Below are 24,021 nucleotides of genomic sequence, written 5' to 3'. Positions count from 1 at the left end.
AGCATCTGTCACATAACTACTGAAGGCTGTGATTTGTACAAGATCTGTCATTAAACTCACAGGAAAGCTCTTGCCTAGCAGAAGCAGCATTTGTGTACACATTCTCTTAGCGGCAGCAATGGTCAGCCCAGTGCAGAACACTGCAGACTGTGGTTCAGGAACATCAGGTCATACACACAAGCACGCCATGAAGTAACATTGTAAAGGGAATTGGTGAAAATATATTTTTACTATCATATTACTCTATCATCTCACTACAGCTGTAGGTTCTTTCTCTTTTTCTCTCTTCCATTGTCATGAGAAGAAAGTGGCTCTCAGCTGACAGACAATAAAATCCATAAGCATGCAAAGTGACACAAAGTAATTTTAAAAGACTTTATTAGTAAGAGACAAAAACCCTAGGCACCTGTTAGTTGAATACTAACAGCTTTTTAACTTATTTCCATAAGAACCATTAATTTCCAGTGTTTACTAAAGGTTATCAAGAACCTTGCAAATAATGAAAATCTCACTGAATATATCTCAGTAAAACTAAAAATGCTAACGTATAAACAGAGATAAAAAATTATGCAACAACCTTCTACTCATAGTACTGATAATACAGACAAGCCACATTTTATCATATACCCAAAAAGAAGATCTGCTTGCTATATTTCAGCCAACGATGGGGAACTTACCTTTCATTGTGGTGAGAGACAGTATAATAAATCTAGACAACAGCAGCTCAAAAAAACAGCACAGAAGTAACCCATACTTATTTCCCAAGGTCCATCACTGAGATGGTGAAGATGTAATACCAGACAAAGCATGGCACATCACCTTTTTAAAAGTCTTCATTATGAGAGGTGTTGATCCCACCTGTATTACAGATCAACAGTTACGTAAAAGGGATTTCCTTACGGGCATGTGAATGTTTTGATTGCTTTGAACTAGAAAATGCATGACCCACTTGATTCTGAGATTAAAGTTGTGGTAAGACTAAGAAGAATAGGAACTATTAATTTTTGCCCATTTCAGGCTTTTAACTGTTGTATCAAACTTTTCTTAAATCCTTGCTCCTAGCAGTGATGAGACCTATGAGTGGGCTTCCACCAACTCCTTTAGGAGGGAACACACTCTCGTCAGCATGGACAATCCTCCTTCTGGGCAACACCACCGCAATGACAATGAAAAATGAATAATAAACAAAAAAGTCAGAAACATAAAAAATAAACATTACATTTATTTAAATAAAAATATACACACAGTGTACAATGGACATGGCTTACAGACAGCAAATGAAACAAAAATGATAAGTCCTGAAATATAAAAGGCATTGGATTGCTATAGCTGTGCTTCATTTCTCTGGAAAAACACATGCTGTGGACTGAAGTCCTGTTAACGTTACTTATACACAGCCCTGTGTGCTCCAGAATGTAAGACAGGAACATCACAAGGGACAGCTGCACAAAAGGAAAACAAGTACCAAAGTAGTTTGGGATTTTAGAAGTTTTAAAGTCAGACCATTCATAAACAGAAGTGCTGAAAACTTTTTAAGCATTTTGCACACATGGAAAGAGTAACCAAACACCACTGCCAACAGTTAGAGATCTAAGTAAGAGCAGCACGGCTCAAATCTCACCACTCTGAACCCTGCATGTCCAGGGCACTCTTTCATCATAGTCAGACTCCTACTGTAACTCTTTTTCTCAGTCAGCACACAAATCCCAAGCCTTATGTTTCAGCTCTTTGGAGTAGGAAGACGCTCGTTCACAAATGTCTTCTAGTTTATTTATCCTAAAGTATTTGCTCATATCTGAGCAATGCAAGTTTTCAACCTTGGATCATGAGTATCATGCTGATTCATGGTTGTTATATTACTTATTCAGCAGATGCTATGAAAGAAGAGGAAATAAATGTCTGAGTGCTGCAGAGTGCAAGCTGAATGCTCTGGCAAAACAACAGGCGAGCTGTTGCATGACTAAGGGAAAAAACCAATGTTTTAAGGACTGAAGTCTAGGAAGTTTTTTTCTCTCTAAAAAAGCATTTGTCTGATTTTTTCTTTTGTAAACATGCATTATACAAGGTAAGTTTGTGTTTTGAAGAGCAGCAAATTTCTTTAAAGCATTTTCATTGTAAACATCTGCTTTTAAGCTGCAAGGAAGTGAAAAGCAAGATGCAAATTCATGTCTCATGGCATTGCCTATACAGTATACTTCTTTACAATAGAGAGCATAAATACAGATACCAATGGTTTCAAGTTTATAACATAAGCAACACAATATACTTTTGAGACTGTTAACTGATTACATACATTCATTCACACAAGTAATTTTGCTGCATAGTTTTTAATGCAATTGCTTTCTCTATTACACTGGTTGATGTTCAGTGCATTTTCTGTTTTTTTTAAATGGACCATAGGATTTCTTGGAACTTGAGTTTAATCTAGAGATAAAAATAAGATTTTCCTGAAACTTTTAATAGGCATATTATAGAGTAGGCTTCAAAATGAAGTGTTGCACTTCTTTATACCTAAATTACTAGGGAAAATTTAGAATACCATTACAATGAGTTCCACTGCAACTAAGTGAATTTTCATCAGGAGAGATTGATTTAGACACAAAAAGTGTTTGTTAATTTCCTTGTTTCACTTATGTAATGGCAAAATTCAGACAGTACAAAAATTAACATTGCAAAGGACTTCATTAAGGCTATTTCTCAGTTAATATTTTGTTTCAGTTGTCCTCCTAAATTATTTGGTTTTTTTATAACACAGACATTGCTAGTATTTCATCAAAACACACAGCTTCACGTAGGAAAAATCATATAACATAATTTAAAATTTTTGTTTCCTAATTGCTCCATAAAAGCCAAAGTATAAACATTAACAAGGATGTATTTTAAATTCCTTAAAAGACTTCAGAAAAAAAGAACATACCTATGACTGACATTAAACAGGTAGGTATGTATTATAACAATATTACAATCATTTCTGGGAAAAAATAACTAACATTCCTTTCCTTATTTTTTTAGGCATTTTAGACTAGCTCTCTATTTAGACACTACTCTGTGGTGCAAAACCCCCATGTAAGTGTGTGATGCATTGTACAAATATTGAAAGCTAGAAGCCCTTATTTCAGGATTCCTAAAGACAGATCCTGATTTGATTTCTACAAATAATATCTTCTGTAAGACAAGATTTGGCTTTAGATGCCAGATGTATTTTTGAATTTTCACCTTTTAGCCCTTGAGAACTGCCCTCCCCTAAAAGCAGATTACTTGATACCTTACCAAAGTTTTAAGAGAGCAGGTATGGAACAGTTTCTGCGAAGCCACCACCAAAATCACTATGCTTACCTTATCTCTTTGCAAAACAATAGGATATATAAGCAAACAATGTAGTTTGCTTATAAAAATTAATTTGTTTAGTTTTACTCCTCTGATATCCACAGTGAGCTGCAAGATAATGTACAAGACCCCAGGGATGATTTAACTCCTCTGTTAGGCATTCAAACAATGCACAGGGCTGGAAGCTGCTACAAAGAGTAAATGTACTCCAAGTAATGCAACTATCAACCTGCAGGAAACCCTTCTTCGTTTCTTCACAAAAGGCGAACCAGAAAACCCTCAGATTTTGAATCCATGGTCACCTGAAAACTCAGCTGATGGCACAGCCTTTGCTCACAGGGACCACAGTAGCTCCCAGCAGGCAGTGACCAAATAGCAAAACATTTAGGCCTGTTTTGGTACTGAAGCAATGGGGCTTTTCCAGGAGACTTGGAACATTTAATCAGGTTTTACAAAGCTCTCCTGACCTACAAAAAGATGTTCCAATCCAAAAATTAGTGAGAAAAATTTCAGTATTATTTAGCACAAAACCCAGCCAACTCTTTTGTAATGGCCCAAGCACAATGAAGTTTTACTGCAGCCCACTGATGTGGTGTTTGGGGTTTTGTCTTAATTATGTTTAGCAAATATAAGATTATTTAATTTCACAAGAACATACTGTGAATGGCTGTTAAAACAAAAAGGACAGTAATCCAGTGCCAGTTTTTCTTTTTCCTCACCAAATCCATGGCTTCGACGTGAAAAACAACTTCAACACGAAAATAACATGGTAGTGACAATGGCAATTCAGAACCCAGGTAGGATTAAAATGCTGAGGCAAAATCTTGAAAGACCATTTTCCTGACAAGAAAATGTAGATAATTTCATATTTTGAACTTGACAGAATGCCCATGGGACTCAGATAAAGAACTGTAGGTACCTACAGCGCCCAGCAGGGAACACCATCCCCACTGAGATTTTTACAGATAGTTTCAGGATTACTGTACAACAGTTGGCATTCTCTACTGTATACTTGGGGGTTATTTCAGAGGTCCATGAGGAATTTATCACTATCTCTAAACTGCACATGCAGGGCTTTTGGAGCTAATAATAAACATGTATGTAGTGAGGGCTAGTGCAGCAGTCTGACAGAAGAAAACACTATTTTTCTAGGAAGGTTTACATTCCATAAATCCACAAAAAAGTTTCATACAGATCAGCTACGTTATATTCATAGACCCAAACACTAATTTATGCACATATCCAGCCACTCAATGAGTATTGCCCATTTCTACTGGTACATGACAAGAAGAAATCAAGGCATTATGTTCTCATCTGAGCTTATCTGTGATGCAATGCCAAGTCTTCAGACATCTACTGAAGCAATGCATTCCAAGAACAAGGAAGTAATTAATGATAGCACATTATATAATAGAAATAAAAAACTAATGCACCAAAACACTACTTACATTACCTACTTTTCTTTGGAAAAAGAGTTCCAATTAGTTAATATATTGTATAGGTGAATTTCTGGCTCCACTGAAGTCAATGAATATTAGAACAAGGAAAAGGCTTGTTTTCCTACAAGCTCCAAAGCCTGATCTTGCAAATATACACGATGGATTTCATTTTAGCCAAATGATAGATCAGTTCCATAGGATCACCCAAAAAGAATTTCCAGAATCAGGCTCTTAAATTCTTACTGTTATAGTTACAGATTTATACCCAGTAATGGGTATTAATGGATTAAAAAGAACAAATTATAACTCATGGTGCATAGAGATTTCTTTGACTTCCACAGGAGTGAGCAAACATTACCTTCTTTATCCATGGCAATTACAATTTCCTACAGATGCTCAAATTCCCAGGATATTTTCATTAGGATTAATTTCTTATACTTCTGCTCTAGATATGAAAATAAATGCATTACATAAAGGTCAGTAACCAGTGAATACTTGGGAGTTTTAGTTTGTATTTCTCTCTGGGAGGCAGAAGAAGGTAATAAATAGACACGATTAGAAAACACAAACGTTCTTTGCAAGACAAATTTCAGGGCTAACACAAGCTGGCAGAGCATTAGCATTCATTTTTAAAGCTGATAGTTCTTCATCCTAGAGTGTCTACCTGCAGCATTACAAATTTGATACAAATCAGCTGCAGTGGCTAACTAGTCCTAATACAGCAGTTTACTCATAACATTCATTTTAGGCTCTGTAATAACATACATGTTTTCATAGCCTAAAAATACATTAACTCCTGTGTATACAATTTATTTTCCTTACCACTAAAGAAAATTTACTTTTAAGGGTTTTCACTAAATAGGAGCTCAAATTCAGGTCACCTCACTTGTGGAATTAATCTCCCTGATTTCAGTGTGATTTATGTGAAAGTGAAATAAGTGGTATTTGGCTGGGGTACAGAAAACCAAGAGTGATACATCCAAATGAACTGCAGGGAATCAGAATGGAATTACTGACATTATTAAAAACATATTATGAAGTTACTATGCTTACGTAAAGAAGCTAAATGTAATTACCAAAATTATATTTAACCCAGGTATTAACATTAGCATCTTTCATAAATACTTCTGTGAAGGATTTAATCATTAGTGATCAAGACCTCAGTGCTCTGCTGGTTCCAGAAAACACCCTTTCCAGCAGTAAGAGACCTCTTAAATCAAGTCTCAGGGTTTGGTTTGGAGTCTGAATGCCACCTTCCAGATTGCTAAACTCTGTTCCTACAGCAAATGCCATTTCCCTTTTTAATCTTTAATCAAATGACCCCAAAAACTAATTCCAGCTGGCTTATGACTCATAGTAAGCTTCAATTTCACAAAGGTAAGTTGAATATATTTGATTTTCAGAATATCCAGTCCATTGCTTTTTCATGGTATTTATTTCATAATGACTAACCAGATTTATTTTACTGTAAAATGATAAAACCTGATAAAAATAGCACCTCCACTGGTTATACATTCCCAATTCACACGTCATAAACAGCAGTTGTTATATTCACTAATTAGCATGATGTATGCTCCTGATTACACTTTTGTTAAACTTAGGTGTCAGCTTTTCCATATGTCCCTTCTGGAGGTCTGTAGTACTTTGGGAAAGCCATCAGCTGTATCATGTTGAATGCATACTTTCTGCATTTGACATTCTTCAGAACATTCTCTATGCGGCATCCTTCTCTAGTGAAAGGGGGAAAAAGTACAACTTCATGAAACACAGAATAAATAAATATGCTTTATTTGTTCATTGCAGAGTTTCAGCAACAGTTGAAGTAAAAATAACAAAGATTCAACTCTACATTTTTGTTTTCCACGAGTGATGATACATCTTACAAAATTAAATCCAAGGCCAGGCCCAGTACAGTTATTGCCCTCAGAAATAGGTGATAAGATTTTCCATCCCCCCTAATATATCTGCCCTTGAGGTTTAAAGTTCAGTAAAAAAAAATTAAATACTTTAAGGATACATTTTGTTCTATTCCAGAAATATATTTGCCTTTTAAACCTTTTCACACCTTTTTTTTTTCAATTTGTTTGCTATATATGTGCGAGTATACGTTGCCCTAAAATGCGCATTCTAGGAATAAGGCATTTTATTAAGTCTGGCCCTAGACATTTGTGAAGGAAAGTTTCATCTCTGCTTCATTTCCTGTATGTTCAGCTTTGCAATGAAAAAAAAGAGAGAATGGCTTTTCAAACAGCCCAATCCATTTCTCTGCTTTATAAAGGAAGGATGTTCATTCACATACAGTACAAAAGTCACGAGTGCCAAAGTGGTGCATCAAGACATAAACAGGACTTTGTTAAAAAGAATACAAAAGTGTCTTGAAAGCAAAAGCAACTAAAGCAACAATTACAAACAGGTTAATTTCATTACAAACCAGAACTTACTCTATTCCATTTAGTTACTCTACAGAAAAGGGTTAGTTGTAGCAAAGTAATAGTCATTTATTAAATGAAAACAATCCCATCAGCTAGTAACAATGAAAAAAACACAATGAAGGATAAGTCTCACAAGCCATCGCCCTGCCAGATTCGTCCAGGGGTTAGATTGTGTTGTGCAAATTCATTTAAAATTTTTTTTTGTCAGACTAATTACTCTGGAACGAGGGGTTCAAGCATTCAGGATTCCACAACTTCTATACAGTGACAGCATTGTAAGTGGGCTTTCTTTGCGCTAATTACAGTGGGAAAGCTTTACCATGAACAGAAAGGCAAATCAGTTCACTCAATGCATAGTATACTTCTTGGAGTTCAGAAAAAAAGAATGAAAACACAGTACATTTCAGACATTGGTATCTTAAAGATGAATCCTTGGGGTCTGAGACTGTAGAAATATTACATCATAATTCCTTTTTTCTAGAGTTAGTTTGTTGCTGTTTGTAGAAAAGAAAAGAACACAAGTGAAGTTTATTGATATTTGGCTAATAGCAAAGCAAGACTTAAAATAAGCCACACAACCAGCAAGTGTGAGCTGACAAGCAGCAAGGCGACAGGATAGAAGTGTCGAGAAGTTGGCTTGTTATCAGTTAGACAGCCTGTTTCGGGATCATCCGATTCATTCAGTGCTCCCTGGGTTTGTCTGCTGTTAAACAGGGGAAGTTAGGAACAGATAGAACAGCATTTAAGCAGCAAAGAAAGCCAACACACAGGTATTTTGACAAAGTGAAAGTACATAGCCATTTTGATGAAATAGATTTATCTAAGTACTTCCAGTATAACTCTTGTGTTCTACAGCTGACATGGGAAGCACGAGGACTGGGTGGCTACTATGATATTAATCCTGCTAGGTGCCTTGGAGTAGTATTCACAAGTGAACATTAAATAACTTCCACAATGGACTATACTATCACTAAAATGAACACACACACTGAACAGAAATGAAATATGGAAGTTTAAAAAAAAGTTAAGGAAGCAAAGAAAAAAAGATCATGAGTATGTCACAGTGCAACACTGAAAAAATAGTGTCTCCATGGTGTTCACAGGTTTTTCAGGCCTGCTTCAGTATCTATTAGGAAGTTCATTGGCAGAAATAAAAAGGGCTAACACACTAACAGCTATTCTAAAATAGTATTAAATGATGGCAAATTGACTTCAAAAATTCAAAAATGCTGGTGACTCAGTTTCAAAGTCTGAAAAAAAAGCAGTTCTTTTTTTTAAAGGTTTGCACTTACATTCCTGTAAGTAAATCACCTTGTATCTTCTTCAGTCAACTCAGGGAGGAACTAATCTGCTTACAAGGAAGTTCTACTGAATCACTCTAAATTGTGTTGTCACTCTCCTACCAGAGCAACAGGGATACTTTCACTGCCAGGCTTTCCTGTTGTAGTCTTGGCAGCTTCTCTACAAGTAGAATTACTTACACTTCAACCACACTTCCTCAATCCCTCTGAAGATTACTTACATACACTCAGGAGATCTGCTTATAGACTTCCTTTGGGCAGTAAGGACTGGTAAGATTTTTATTTTTCTATTTACTATGAATATCCTGTGATGAAAAAATAACTCCCCATTTTTTTCTGTGGACTTGAGAATATCCAAATATATCAGATGACAACATAGTGCCTTTTCAGAAGCACATGTCCCAAGTATGCTCTTTTTTTCAAGAAAGAAAATGTTGGCAGACATAAAGAGGCTGTGGGACAGTAAAAGGTAATCTCACACAGCCCCAGGTAAGATGCAAAGGGTACTCTGAAGACAGCAGCAGTCACATCACCTTACAGAAAGCCTGCCTTTCTGACTTGTGTATTAAAGGGCAATGTTGCATTTCTTAAGCTTGGATACCAAGAGAAGTGCAAGAACTGCATTTACAGGTGGAATCCTAGGCAACGGGTTGATCAAAACCATTCCTTGCACAATTTCCCTTTTGAACAAGCCTTCCATAATAAGTTCTTAATTTTATTCTTTGCTTTGAACATTCAATCTGTATGTCACACTAATAAAGAGGACAAAACATGCTATTTCAAATAGCAAAATAAAAGAGAAAAAAATAAAATCCCTACTATTTTCACCTAGGTCAAAGCAATCACTGGTGGCAGCATGTCTACTGCTTTTGGTTTACAGATTTCAAGTGTCCATGGATAGAACTTGGGCAGAACTCAAACTGTACTGTAGATGTTCTCTCAGAAACTGTAAAGGAATGCATGATTTACTACTGGCTTTGTCAACACTGAAATAAGTAATTCTGTGTTTCTCTATCAGACCACCCCAGTTAATGTCTCTGTCCTAGGGTCCACTCCAGAACTTTCTTCCTCTTCTGCTCACAGTGACATTACCATTTGTGATCAGCTGTGAGGATTAACTGTGTTGCTCTGTTAATGTTTTCCTTCACCATGTATTTCTATACAGTTTTAAGAACCTGCTGCTTGCTGGTTTTCCTTTTTTTTTTTTAAATCTCCATAGCATTCCACAGGTCTGCCCCTTAGATCCTCTTGCACTGTCCCCTCACTCCCTTCCTACTCTTCAAGGTGAGCCTGCTGGTTTCAGCTTACTCCCCTTATGCCCACAGTTCAGAGCTCTAGCTCAGCCCTCATAGTCCCATCTCTTCCTTCACAGTCACAGAGTTCAGGTGATTTTTGTTTGCCCTGTGTCTCTTCCATCACAGATATCATACGTGAGTGATCCTGTGGCAGAGACCAAACTTCTTTTCTCTGGAGAAATCCACCTGAGCAGCAATAAAGTTGAGCATTCAGTAAGTTTGCACAGCCACTGCATTAACCAGATTGATTGAGTACATCAATCTGGAGAGCCTTGGCTTTGCATGCCAATGGTTTATTCCAAGCAGGCTGAGTCACACACTTGCAGGTTGTGCCTACAGGGATGAACCCTCCTACTTCTGTGGTGCTGGACTCCACATCTCAACAGTGTGACTGTCTTTTATCTACATTGCTACAAGTCCCATTAGCATCAGTGAGATTTATGCAGGTGTCATGATGGAAATACAGATAAAAGCCATTTGTTCTATTATTTTTTTCAATAGAAAAGCCTACAGTACATTTGTTCTTTGATATGCTGAAAAGAATGATCAGTGTCTTTTAACATAAAAAGTTCTATCTTCCCCCCAGGAAAGTGACTGTGAACAGCTGATGCACAGGGACTTTTGTTCCACAAATTAGTCACATAATTCTATGCATGATTCAATAAGACATCCTCAAAATAGAGCAAGAGGATCCAGCTGCATTATTAGCTACCTAAGAACAGGCTGAGCAGAATAGCTAAATATGCTTTTAATTTAAGAGGAATATTTGATCAGGGTCAGATGTCTTGCTAGGCTCTGCCAGTTTTTTTCAATGCACTGCAGTGACAGTGCCTTCCAACACACCTTAAAGTGTCCTCTGCAGTGACTATTAAACAAAGCAAGGCCCTACACCCAGCTGTCAGCATCATAACACTTATTTCCCTGGCTCATCTAGCCCTAGAGAAGTTTTACTGCAGACAGCAGGAATCCCACTTCCGCCCTGTCAGCTGGATTTATTTGGCTTCTGACTGACAGCACAATCCAGAACAGAGTGCTACATGTTAAGGTGTGAAGATTCAGTTTCAGATGTTATCTCAATTACAAACTGTACTTTAACACCAAAGGGAAGGAAGAAGACTCCCAAAATAACCAGCAAGCTTGTATTTCACAAACATATACGTAATTTTAAGAGGAGTAGTGAAAGCTTCCAAGGCTGTAACATCTGGAGTCATGAACACCCCACTAACCTATCATACAATTTTTATTCATTTACTCTCAAATTGTTCATTTGAGACTTACAGCACAACACAAATATATTGTAACAGCCAAGGGTGCTGTAAGTTAATGACAATATAACCATTTCAGCCTGCCTTCTATCTCATTTGATGTTTTATCATCTTAAACTCCTATTGGGATAATGCTGCATGCTTATCAAATGAGACAAAGGCAAAACAGCAGGTATTTTCTGTTGTTTTGAAATTCAGATGATAGATTGTTTGAATCTCAAAGCAGTGAAGCAGAGATGATGAAAATGGTGTGAGGAAAAAGCCTCACAAGTCCTTATAGAGTCAAGCGCACACATGAGGACACATTCTGGCTTTTGATTATCAGTCACACTGACACTCCTGTGCAAGGTTTTTGGAGGAGATGATTTTCACACTTTGGGATGTATGCTTCTCTTTTTAGAACTTTTCCAGCTCCAGTTATTAGTGACACTGGAAATGCTGAACTGTCCTACAGCAGTTCTTAAGGTAGAATAAATAGGCAGCTTTCTATCAACATGGGTCCCATGTGCTAGTGGTGACTACAGTTTGAATTCATGTCCTACTGCACTTGTATTTTATGGGAATTTTCCTTTTTTTGCAGACAGACTCAAGCAAGCAGTTTCTGGTCCTGTTGTGTTTTTCTTGTCAAGCTCCAGTGCTGACACAGAAAAATAGCAAAAGTGAGATGCTTCTCTAGAATCCCATCTGACAATAGCAGAGACATTTCTTCAAATAGAAAGGGTTGCTAACAGTTCTCAGTCTTACACAATTGTTATAACTTATCTGTTGTTTATATTTTAAGACAGTCAAATGCGGAACTTTCAAGAAGCAGCTTCTCTAAAGAAGTTTTTGGAATGAAAGCACCTTAATTTCTACACTAAACATGTTACTGGGATTGACTGAAACACTTCAAGAAGGCAGCCTTAACTTTTTCAAAGAGAAAAGGTGGGATCCTTGTGAACATCTCCTAGCCATTACAGAGCTGCTGCATTATAACGTCTAGAAGAATAAAACATGATTCAGAAGGAAATAAACAGGTCTCAGTCTAGTCCTGAAGGATTTCTGTATCAGAGCAGAACTAAGATAAAACATATAAAGGAATATTGGGCAATAAAATTTTATGTTGAAAGATAAAGTTGATATAATAAACCGACAATTTTTAAAAATAAAAAATGGTTCTGCATTGTTTCAAAATGGAAGATACAGGAAGGGAACCATCAGAGACATTTTCTGTATCAATGATCTTTACAATTATTCTTTTTCTGATGCACATTGTTGTCAGTAACTTACATTTTTTCCCCTCAAATCTACATGGCACTAAATAAAGTAGAAGATGCTAGAAATCACTTTTTGCTGCTTACGTCATCCTATAATCTTAGTTCAAAACAACCAACATTATTGAAAATGATGAGTAGTCGTAGATCTAAGAATCCTGAGGAATTCAGTCAGTGATTTAGAGACAGCTGCTACTTCAACATACACCAAAAACCCAGACTGTTTATCAAATTGTCACACTAAACCCCCTCCTCCTGTTTTACCTTCTGTGCTGCAAGTTTTTCCCCACTCTTTGTGCTTGTGCTGGCATCCTCTATTTCCCTACTCCTTTCTTTTCTCATGTGTTACAACACGTAACTTTTCTAATGCATTATTTAGGAAATAAAAAGGAAAGCATATCATATAACATGAGGCTTGACCACTGAGTTGGACTGAGCAGCAGATTCATGGTGTAGTCATGATGATAAGACACCTAGATCTTGAAAAACAGCTATTATGAAATAACTGCAGGTTTTGAGCTCAAAACTACTATGAGGTTTCATTCTGTCCAGAGCTAAAAATTCAATTTTGAGGAAGTGGTCAGAAACAGCAAGCTACTGGAGGCTCAGCTGTGGACAGGGTACAGATTTTAAGCACTATTATGAACAGGCCATAACAGTTCAGCACAGAGCAACAGATTAAAAAAGAAACCCTCTTGCAGCAGAATTTAATAACAAGCAAGAAGACACTTGGTCTTACAGCCACAAACCATATCCAGGAGAACCCTGTTGTCTTATGTGATCACATTGACAGACAGGGATCCTTTGGAAGGAATGCTGAAGTCAAAATTCAATTTACACAGTTCCTCTTTTCCTCCGCTGTGTATGTGTTCTCCTTGAAGTCAAAATAATTATAAATGTGCAAATTTCTGACCTATTTTATCAGCTTAGCTGTGTTTGGATTTCCCAGGGCAAGTGAAAGAGGCACACACCCTGCACTGCAGCCAACAAAACAGCACAATTCACTCCAGCTTTGGGCTATAGAAACATCTCCCAAAATGCTGGTTCACCACAGAACAACACCCCTACTATGTGTCTATGTTTATTTTTAACATACTGTTGGGGTTTTAGTTTAGTCTTAGTTTTTTTTCCTGTTAAAGGAATTTTCTCCCATATGCACGTTGCTAGGGGACAAATAGCTGTACTTAAGAAAGACAAAAAGAGGAGTGGGGCGGGCCTGGCTACTCCTTTGTCTACACCTGGGTGTGGGGTCAGTTCGCTCTGAGCGTCCGGAGAGAGAAGCTGCAGAGAAAGGAGCTGCTGCTTCTTTCTTTTTGGCCGTTCTTTCTTCCTGCTGGAAACAACGCCGGGACCCCAAAAGCCGCTTTCCCTGCCCTGCTGGAGGCCGAGCTGTGGCTGCCCTGCCCCGCTGCTGCTTCGAGCCTTCGCTACGCTGTAGCCCTGCTCGCCCTGCCTGCCTGGGCCTCCGTGGGGTTCTCCCATCTGGATACATCTCGCCTGCCACCCGGGATTTGCGTCCGTCCCTGCCGTTCCAGCCTGCTGTTCCTGAGAGCCCGGGATCGGCTGCCCAGGGGTTTGTGAAGCCTTTGTTCCATCCTTCCCGGGATCCCAGGGCACCAGAGCCGCGGGTTTCCCGAGCTCGCTCCGGAGCGCCCCCTGCAGCCGCGGGGGAACCATCGCACCTGCCCTGCTCACCGGGAGCCGCCAGCGCCCCTGCCGGCTGCGAGCGGAACTGCACCCGAGGGGAAATGGCCTGGCAGCCGAGAAGGCTGGGACTGGGTTTGTGATTGCTGTTACTGCCATAGTTGTTGTTGTTTTGTTTGACTGGTTATATACATATATATATAGAGTAAAGAACTGTTATTCCTATTTCCCACATCTTCGCCTAAAGGCTCTTGATTTCAAAATATAATAACTTGGAGGGAAAAGGGGTTATATCTGCCACTTCAAGGGGGGCCTCTGCCTTCCTTAGCAGACACCTGTCTTTCGAAACCGAGACACATACCATTAACTCAGAAGAATAGGTGAAAAAAGGGCAGTTTCAAGCTTTATATCTAACATGCATAAAACATATGCTATATGCTACTGGATAATATACGTCTCTACCAGTGTTAATCCTAGCACTTCAGAAAGCTTTGCTGATGGCAGAAGAATTAATATTATACTTTGTGACTAATAAAGAATGCCTGCAAGAATGTTTTTCCCTCAACATTAAGAATATCTATATGGTAAAAATTAACATTGACATAATTATTATTGTGAAAATATAAGAAACATAAAGAAAAAATTCCAGTTAGAATCACAATTTTTGTCACAGTAGAATATGTTTTATGTCACTGGTGCATTTGAGACACCTACATTAGCAGGTTAAATCCACCCTCAGCAGCTGAACAGCAAAACCAAGTTGACTTTCTATGCCTGTGTCTCTTAATCTGCCAAAATGGACAACCAGATACTGCCACACAGGAACAGTACTTGGTCACGCCAACTCGCAAACTGCCCTGGAATCACTTGAGAGTGCACTAAATCTGCCCAAACTGGTCAGGAAACATTTAAGAATTTCACTGTATAAAATGACTGAGATGATGTTCTAGACTCTATCCCCAGGGGTTTTTAATTTACAAGTATGGGCAGAGGCTTCAAGTCCTGCAAAGTCATTGTGGTGACTGTGTGAGAGATTAGCTTCAGAACTGAAAAGTGATGGGTTTCCACAAGAGATTCTTCTTTACCTGTCAAGACAGCTGAGCAGTTTTTGAAACATGATTTTCACCTCTATTATACTCCAAGGAAAGGATTTGCTGTTTCATTCTGCTGTTTACCAATACTGCTCTGCAGTATTATGCATCAATTCTACAAAGGTTTCTCTTTCTATCAAAAAGTATGGTTCTAATAATCTTCCTAGACGCTCTTCTATAAAGTATTAGAATTACATAGATATGGGAATTTCTCAGGACAAAATTACAATACCTTTCCTGACAAACTTCTCTTGCAATTCCGCTTGAATTTCAGTTTGAAATTCAGTCCAATGTACACCCAAAACTAAAGCAAATGTGGTCTATATCTTTGTGCAGGAAAATAACCAAACAAAACCTCACAGGTTTTACCTTCAGGTAAGTTCTGAAAACCTACAACATTTCCCTTCCATGAGGTTATGGCACTGGCATAATTGGTTAGCGAGTCACAGTGATTTCCAGACTGTTTCTGTCACAGTAAGAACGTTTTACTGAAGATGTGTTTATATATTTAGGTCACATAGCACAGTGAAACATAAATCCATGATAAATTCTTTCATATGTCTAATCAGGTTTAAATACCTTCTGTTGACCATGAAAATAAATCTTAGTGAATCATCCCTTTTCTTTTGGCAGAGATTTTTTTAGTCTTTTTCTCCATGATGAGGACAAGTAGCAAAGCTGATTTAAGAGGCAGAAAGGGCTTCCTATACTAGTTAACAGACATGCATGAAGGATGATGCTTAAAATCTGTCATTCATTTCTAGGTGTTCAAATCTATGGGTAGGATGACAATTAAGGTCAGAGAACTGTTGGTGTACACAGAAGATCATTTAATCTATGCTGCATCTGTAATTTGGGTATTTTAAGGGAGGAGGGTGCTGAACAGCAGGAATTCTAAATCTGAATGTTGTGACTTGCTGGGTTTTTTTCCCTGCAACTTCAGTTTGAGATATACAAAAGGAGGAATGTGACAGCTTCTGATTAATGACACCAACCCGCATAGTCTCTTCATGGGATTAACCAAAGTGTGAGTCATAAACCACAGGCAAGATCTGAAAACTGCTATTCTGTTCCAGCTAAATAATGCCAGTTCATTAAAAACTTTCACCTAACTCACTGATGTATTTTTTAAAAAACACATTAACGGTTTGAGATCTGATCTGTTCTGATCCCAGCTGTTCTTTGAGCAGCACACACAGTATGTGGGTATATTTATACAAGGGGAATTTGTGCACATTTAGATTCCCCAATCACAAAAATAAATGTACCTAAATCTGATTTTAGCTGCTATCAAGAACAAAAAATGTAGCCTTGCTTTGGTTAGGTAGGGAGCTACTCAAAGCAACCTATCCAAAAATTCATAGGCTGGGATGCCGACTGTAGCAACCTGGAGATTGTATCCCAACAGTTCTACCAATAAACCACCTTCTCTTCTCTTTAGTAGGTAGATTTTAAGAGAACTTCATAAAATGCAAGGAAAATTCTATTTGAATCCCAAACACACTACTTCCATCTACTTCCTTCAGGGCAAATGACAAAGCTGGATAAAATTCTCATTTAAATTCTTTGAATGCATTTGTTGCCTTTTCTGTTAATAGATACAATGTAGAGACTCAGAGGAATAAACCTTTTCTATGAGAAATTAAGAGTGAATATAATTCTTTCATCTTACTTGTTTTGTTTTAGTATCTTTTTAGAAGATGGCTAAAGTTTTTGGAGCCTGTTCTTCAGAAGGAAGCAATTTTCTTTCCCAAGTACCAAGGAGCAGAACTGAAACTGAAATATTTTAAACAATATATTGAATACAAGCTTTTTTTCTTTGGTTGTTAACTTGCATTTTTATTTGAATGCTACTGCAGATTTGTTAAGAAGTTCATTGTATCTCACAAAGACAATATTAGCACAGACTCACTTTTAAAGCAAAAATAGCACTGCACTGATGGGGAGAATTAAGAGATGAAAATCCATACTGTTTTGCCCCTCGTATCAAGAAAAAAAAGACTTTTGGAAGATTTGAGGTCACTAAGGACTAAAAATTCAATAAGCCATGTATTTACCTTCTGCATCCCTAAATCTTTGCTGGCAGCAAGGAGTAAATAATTTATAACACAGGTGCAAATATCTTCCTCTCTGTAATTACGCTACAATTTTTTTTTTCTTACTGTTACAAAGAGCTGAAGGATGTGGTTTTGCTCGGTGCACTCGCAGTAATTCTCAGTTTGCTGAAGATGAAAGATGCAGCTCTCAGGATAAGCTCTGTGAACTACGCTCAGGACTCCCTGAGCAGAAGAGGAGCTCACTATGCTGTCAGCATCACTTAACCATGAGCTATGTCACTGACAGATGAAAAAAAAATGGTAATTTACTTCCTGACCTGGACTGAACTATCAGATACATACTAAATTTTTAAAAAGTCAGTGTTTCCTGTGTTGCAGACTGTCTTCTCAAACACACAATCAGTAGTGAGGAAACATTCTCACCAGAGTTTTCACTACAATGCCTTGGGACCTTCTACACAAGTCTGCCAATTCCTGAATTGGAATCTCTGGGGTAGAGATATTTTAAGTATGAATGTTCCCAAGCATATGTTCAGCAAGCCACATATGCAAGTGCCAAGCAGAACAGCAATGGGGTTTTCCACTTTTGGTGGTAATTGCAATCACAAGTAAGTGGAATGGATGCTATTTTTAAATGCTTATAATTAGGAAAAGAGGGTGTTTTATTAGGAAAAATCCAAAACATATAAAAAAATTGGAAACATCCAAGATGTTATGGGAAACATTCATCCATTCTTATTTTCTTCTGAAGAAGCAGCAAGCCACTAGCAATGCTGGACTATTTCCTTCCTTCCCCAGGATGGGACACAGAAGGTAGCAAGAGGGTATAAATCTCTCACTGGGATGGTGGAGAGCTATATCTGTCTACAGAGAATTTTTCTACTCTATTATGTGCACTGCTTATTTTGCACACTGGAAGGAAAACAGTTTAAGAAACATTTCCATGCTTCATCATCTTGTGGTGCTCCCACTTTAGATAAACACTGCTCCAATTTTCCAGAAAAGCCCTGTATTTTGAAATAATTTCAAAATATTACACAACACTGACTGAGGTTGTGCTGGTGGCAATGCCAGCGCCTCAAATTTTACCCTGTCTTTGTAAGAATACAGTTCTCAACACAGGTCTGAGACACATTATATCCTGGTATTGCTCATGTTTCTGGCCATGTTTTCTTTAACCACTAGGAAAACCAGTAACACTTAATCACATGCTTCAAGTGTTTGAATAAATATGAGCCAGAGGCCAGATGTTCATACAGAAAAACCTACAGTGCAGCCAAAAAGCACATAGGTTGTTAATGAGAAACATTTCATCCTCTCCAAATGCCCATAATGTCAGGCCTTAAGGAATTCTGCTTCCTTTTAAATTTCTAATAAATGCTAATCCCCTTCAATTATCTTGTAACCCATCCCACATTAACCTCACTGGGAATGATACTGCCTTTCCAGGTGGGTGAGAGGTGTCAGCACTCACAGTCCTCTCTAGCACTTGCTCACGGCCAGTGGACTATTAAAAAATGCAGACACTGTCCAAAAAAGTCTGAGTAGGCTGATGCTGTCCCTGTTTTTTAGTTAATCCTGAGCTTCTGTAGCTGTTGGACAGCACTTACAGGCTTCTGGTAACTAAACAATTTATCTTTTTTTTAAAAGATCTCAACTATTCTTATTGCTTTACTCTCAATTAACCTTTATTAAAAACTTATTATCAGTTCACATCATCTTATCAGAGCCTAGTATACACATGGAAAGGATTCTGTTTGTCTCTTTTTCAATTCTGAGTGTGTTAAATATGCTATTAATGCATTGCTACTGACAGCTTAAATAAAATCTATAAAACACAAAAGCTGCAATTAAACAGCAAAAGCAATTTTAAAAAGTTATCTCTGCTGAGCTACAGGCATCTCTTGTTATCTCATTAATGTACACAGGGGACAGGGTTGGCTTGTGCACTGTTTATGTACCACGTGGTTCATAATATCCTTCCTACTCTCTTACAATGTAAGAGTTGATTAAAGCAAGCGCTCTGAATTCCCTGAACTACTTTCCTTTGGTTTTGCTCCTTGCATGAATTGTTAATGATGGCAGATATGAGATTCAAACAAAGCTAAAGGCATGTGAGCGCAGGCCAGCAGCTGCACTTGTCAGACAAGAATGCTCGTCAATGCAGACAGAGTATTTTGGTGCTTGAAATAAAAAATGACATTTTCCCAGGTATGGTACACAGTAATGAAACACATGCAGCACGCTGTAGTAAATGTAAAATATTATAATCCACCCTAAGATGGAATTGCTCACAGATAATGGAAATTGCAGTGGAAAAATAATGGGTTTACATTTGACCAATAATGGTCTCTTGAGTACAGAATAATCTAACAACTGAAGAAGTAACAGACAATCTGAGGGCAAGGAAAGAGTTATCTACTGAACACTTGCTTCCATAAAGAGGACATACTTTATTTAGAAAGCTTCCTCTCCCTCCCATTCAAATGATTAGGTGCATATTTTCACTAAGCAACACTGATTATAAGTTCTTTCTCAAAAATAAACACATCAAATCACAATGGTAGAAAAATTACAGCAGCATTTCTGAAATACTGAAAAAGTTTTGAAGAAAAAACTTCTACACATCTATCTACTCAAAATGGCTAAATATTCGCAGAATTCATAGTGTTGCCAAAATTATGTAAGCTAAAATAACTTTGCCCAGAAGAGTTACCCAGTAAAGTTTTTCTGTGAAAATAGATAATTAGGATAAGGGCATTATAACTACATTGCTTAATGGCTACTGTTCTCTATGTAAACAAGGAAAGTACCCAAAGTGGACTTTTACCCTTATTTCAAAGCATGCAATAGTTATTTTATCATATGAATTGAGCAAAAAAGCAAAGGAGACAGCCAATATATTGTAGCAGCTGAAGTTTAAACAGCAACTTAACAGTGCACTTTTAGCTTCTTACACATTTCTTCTTTTTAATACCTTCTGGCTTCCTTGACCTCATGATAGTGAATAAATTAGTGTCTAGTGACCACTGTATGTCTAAAAGCACAGCAGGTGATGATGCCAGCAAAATTTTCATCATGCTAAGTTTTGCCCTCCTACCTTTATTTCACCTTCAACTGCTTACCATGATAACTACAGAATACACTTCCAAGATCTGATCCAACTCCTTTAAAAGGCAACATTCCCTAACCATGGGTGGCAAGTCTTTGGGTGCCAAATTTAACAGCCTAGGCTTCCCCTACATCTACAGAACAGCCTCAGGAAGATTCAGGGCCCCTAAATCAGGCAACTAACCATCCTCTCCAGGAGAGTACTGGGAACTTGAGTCCTTAACTAGGCATTCATACAATAGATATCTAAAGTTTTATGATAGAAACAGCTTGATTTTAAGTGTTGCACTGAATTCAATGGTCTTTGGAAATAACCTCTCCAGTGGCAATTGCCCAATGTTTTTTTTCCCCCATCTTCACAGAGCTTAATGATCTCCAGCCCATACTTGTATTGCCACTGCATCACCTAAAAAAATGAACCTCACAAGCCTCAGATTTTCTCTCCAGCACCATAAACGTAGTCAAACGATGAGTAACAACATAAACTTTTTAAGCGCACTTGATGACAGAGTATTTCTGAAGGACAGTCTTGATTTTTCTCTATAATGTGAATAGAAGAAAAAACCAAGAGATTTACAAGCAAGCTTGTAAAGTTGTCTGGTTTGGGCTACATTACGATGTGGTACAGAACATTAGGCTTTGCAACAAGATTAAATGTCTTTGTTTCTCTTTCGGTATTCCATACCCAATGGAGTATGGATAGTGAGCTTCAAGTTTTTACTTTTGCCGTATAAGATCATTTGACTTTTTCCTCTCCATTGTAATATGTATTTCATTTAATAAACCTTATAATTAAAAAAAACACAACCCTAGTCTATTCAAGGATTACAATTCAGAGGGGGTTCATTTAATTCCAATAGATTTAACATCTGTGGTTTAAGTTGCAGAGAGCTTCAAAAGTAGCTATTGAAGTATTACATTGCTTCATTTACAAAGGAAATTGGATGCCTAATGCATTTTGTAGTACAACAATAATGAAGCTGTAGTATTTGCATAAAGCAGCCCACAGTAATACCAGGTGTTGGTCCTGTCTGAAAAAAGGTCTTCAGACTTTTGCTAGCCCAGTGTGGACTCATTATTCCATCTGGTTACACATTAGCAGAAAGATCAGTGAAGTCCTCACTACAGAAAGCCATATTTGGGGAGAATTGATACCTCATCTGTGCCTGAAAAGCCGAATGCATGGGGAGAAGGTGCTTTTTAATTTAACTATTGGCGTGGACTGTTAGTGGAGAGCAGACCAGCCAGAAAGGACTGACCATAGCATCATAAAAATCTGCATTCCTTTCCCTACTTGGGATACAGCTGGTGCAGCTGCTTGGAGCAGGGCATGGGACAGGACTCACCAGAGACCTCTGACAGCAAATTTCTAGTCAGTGTTTGCTGGTGTCATTCTTCTAACTTTGCTAGAGGTATTCCAGTTTTATTTCAGGTAAAGGTTGTTTGTCCATGAGTGTAATAAGTGTATGGGGCACAAGCCAGTATTTTGGAAAAGACATAAATGTCCAAATTCAAAGCACTTCAGGGAGATGGTGGCTGTTATCAGCACAGTACTTACTGGACTGCACAGCTGGGATTATGAAACATGTTCGAGTTTTGCTTTTTGGTCTGATCTTTCTCTGTTTCAGAGGATCAGTCTCTTTATCTTACCAAAATATTATTTGCTAGAATTATCTCATCCTGATAATCATGATGATCATCTTTTCATCTTTTGGGTATGTATTTATGTAGGTCTAATTCAAACCTAAGAGCTGAACTCCAAATGGTGTTACTGTATTAACTGTAACAACAAGCAAAGCACAGTATTTCAGGGTTCAATCTGCTCAAGAGAGAAACACTCTCAGAATAGAACCATGTCTGGAAAATATCTGTCCTGTGTCCAAGCATCCAGATAAGCATGCAGGAGGTATACTGTGCTGTGAGTTCATTACCGCCTCATTGCAGGTTTTCTACATTGGAATTAAATTGAGACTGAAATGAGTTTTGTTATCCCTATTGTGCTGCACGAAAGAAGATTCTTTGTGACAGCAGGAAGAATGATTGCCTTTGGGATAGAAAACATAAAATTTGAGATACATCTGTCACAAAATGATTTTTAAAAAGTCAACTAAGCCTACAAATACTTTTCTAGACTACGGTGCTCAGCACCCTCTTGCCAGTGAATACCCTTGGTGTGAAAGTGAGAAAATGTGTCTGATTTGAAAAATGTTACTGCACTCAAGTTTCCCTGAAAACCAAGAACAAGAGCTTGATCACATTATATGAAATGACCACATTTTCCTAGAGCTTCTATCCCACCAAAATCTTCATCTACAAACAAGGATCAACACATGAAGATAATAAACCTACAGGGCAACACAGGACATGAAAGTCTCAAGTGTTTCAACTTTTAATTAAATCTTTTAATTGCCAATCAAAGAATGCAAAACAAAGCAGAAACCACAGTGATACAGAAAGTACTCTAAAACCAGTTTCCTGTCTTGGAAAAATATTTGCAAAGTTTGTAAGCTATTTTAAATAATTCACTTCATTAAGTCACATAATTAATCAGCAATGTGACAAACAAAAATGTACCAATTCCTACATTCCTATATTTGCATATAATTTTGTGTGTGTGTGCATGTTATGTGCACTCTCACACCGACCAACATCCTAGGGAGACAAAGCTTTGATGTATGCAAGGTTGTCTTATCAAGCATCACCAAAAGATGATTTCAATCCCCTTTAGCCAGAAAAATATTTTATTGACTTTTGATCTACTAGATTGAAATTATGCAAATTACATTCAGACAGACAATAAGCACAGTCACAAAAGAGTATTCTAATACTTCTGTAGAGCAAAGACAGCATGAAGCATAAGGCTATATTCACACTAAGGGCTTCATGGAATTGTGGATGCCCCATCCTTGGGAGTGTTCAACACCAGGTTGGATGGGACTTGGAACAACCTGCTCTAGTGGAAGATGTCCCTGCCTATGGCAGGGGGTTGGAACAAGGTGATCGTTAAGGTCCTTTCCACCTCAAGCCATTCCGTGATTCTATGAAAGAATGTACTTTTCTCTCTGAGAAAGAGCAGAAGGATGTAAGTTGCTACAAGAGCACAACAGTATTTACAGAATGCAACAAGGCAACTTAACAGGGGAAAAACAATCCTACAGAAGCAAAAGCAAAACCCCTCTACCTGGCAGTATGTCTCAGGCTACTTCCACTGCACAAGAGAGAAAATAAGCAACATCATAGTGGTCTGATATGTGCTAGCTCACTTTAAAAATAAATTCAAGACGCATCTTCACATGGCAAATGATCTGCATCTGAGTAACAGAAATGTCAAACTAAGTTTAACATGATTGTCTACAAATTTGCAGATAATACTACTGTGGCAGCAAATTTTTACAGAGAAAGGTGACATAGGGAGCAACCTTCTCCCCGAGGCGACCACGCAGCAGGAAAGTAAGAGAGGACTTTATTCAGGATGATGTTGAGGGAGGACTATCCATCAACACTCAGGAGCTTACACACCAGTTCAGCAGTGTCCAGAAGGCAGAGAGCCTTGAACTGTGCAGCCAGCATTGCTGCATTTGCTATGTCAGCATGAACCCAAGTAGCAAAAGGGAATGTGAAAAGAGAATTAGTAATGTGCAGAATAGTGAATATCAGTAAGGTAATGAACATTATTTACAAGCTTTGCTATTGCACAGTCAAGTACAGCAACAGGACTCTTATTTAAAGCAAAACAGCCTATGAGAAGAAGCTCTTGTAAAGAAAAAGTAGATTCTAATTTAATTTCCAACAAAGGAAGGACTGTG

General features: G+C 37.9%; 1 protein-coding gene across 11 annotated transcripts in view; it reads right to left on the bottom strand.

Moving 5' to 3' along the window:
* Positions 1–1,202: 1,202 nt before the first annotated feature.
* Positions 1,203–24,021, bottom strand: part of INPP4B (inositol polyphosphate-4-phosphatase type II B) — a 315,749-nt gene continuing 292,930 nt past the window's right edge. For 8 of the 11 annotated variants that reach the window (XM_048303079.1, XM_048303077.1, XM_048303082.1 and 5 more), the window contains one exon: positions 6,539–7,901. In XM_048303079.1, the coding sequence (XP_048159036.1) occupies positions 7,727–7,901 (175 nt within the window). In that variant the 3' untranslated portion in view covers positions 6,539–7,726. Of the gene's footprint in view, positions 6,497–6,538; positions 7,902–24,021 lie in introns of those variants that run through there. The other 3 variants (XM_048303080.1, XM_048303087.1, XM_048303078.1) reach the window with 3 other exon arrangements.

The sequence above is a fragment of the Corvus hawaiiensis genome, chromosome 5 (assembly GCF_020740725.1).
Source record: "Corvus hawaiiensis isolate bCorHaw1 chromosome 5, bCorHaw1.pri.cur, whole genome shotgun sequence".
Taxonomy (NCBI): domain Eukaryota; kingdom Metazoa; phylum Chordata; class Aves; order Passeriformes; family Corvidae; genus Corvus; species Corvus hawaiiensis.
Note: the sequence above shows the minus strand (reverse complement) of the source record. Positions and strands in the feature narration are given on the sequence as shown.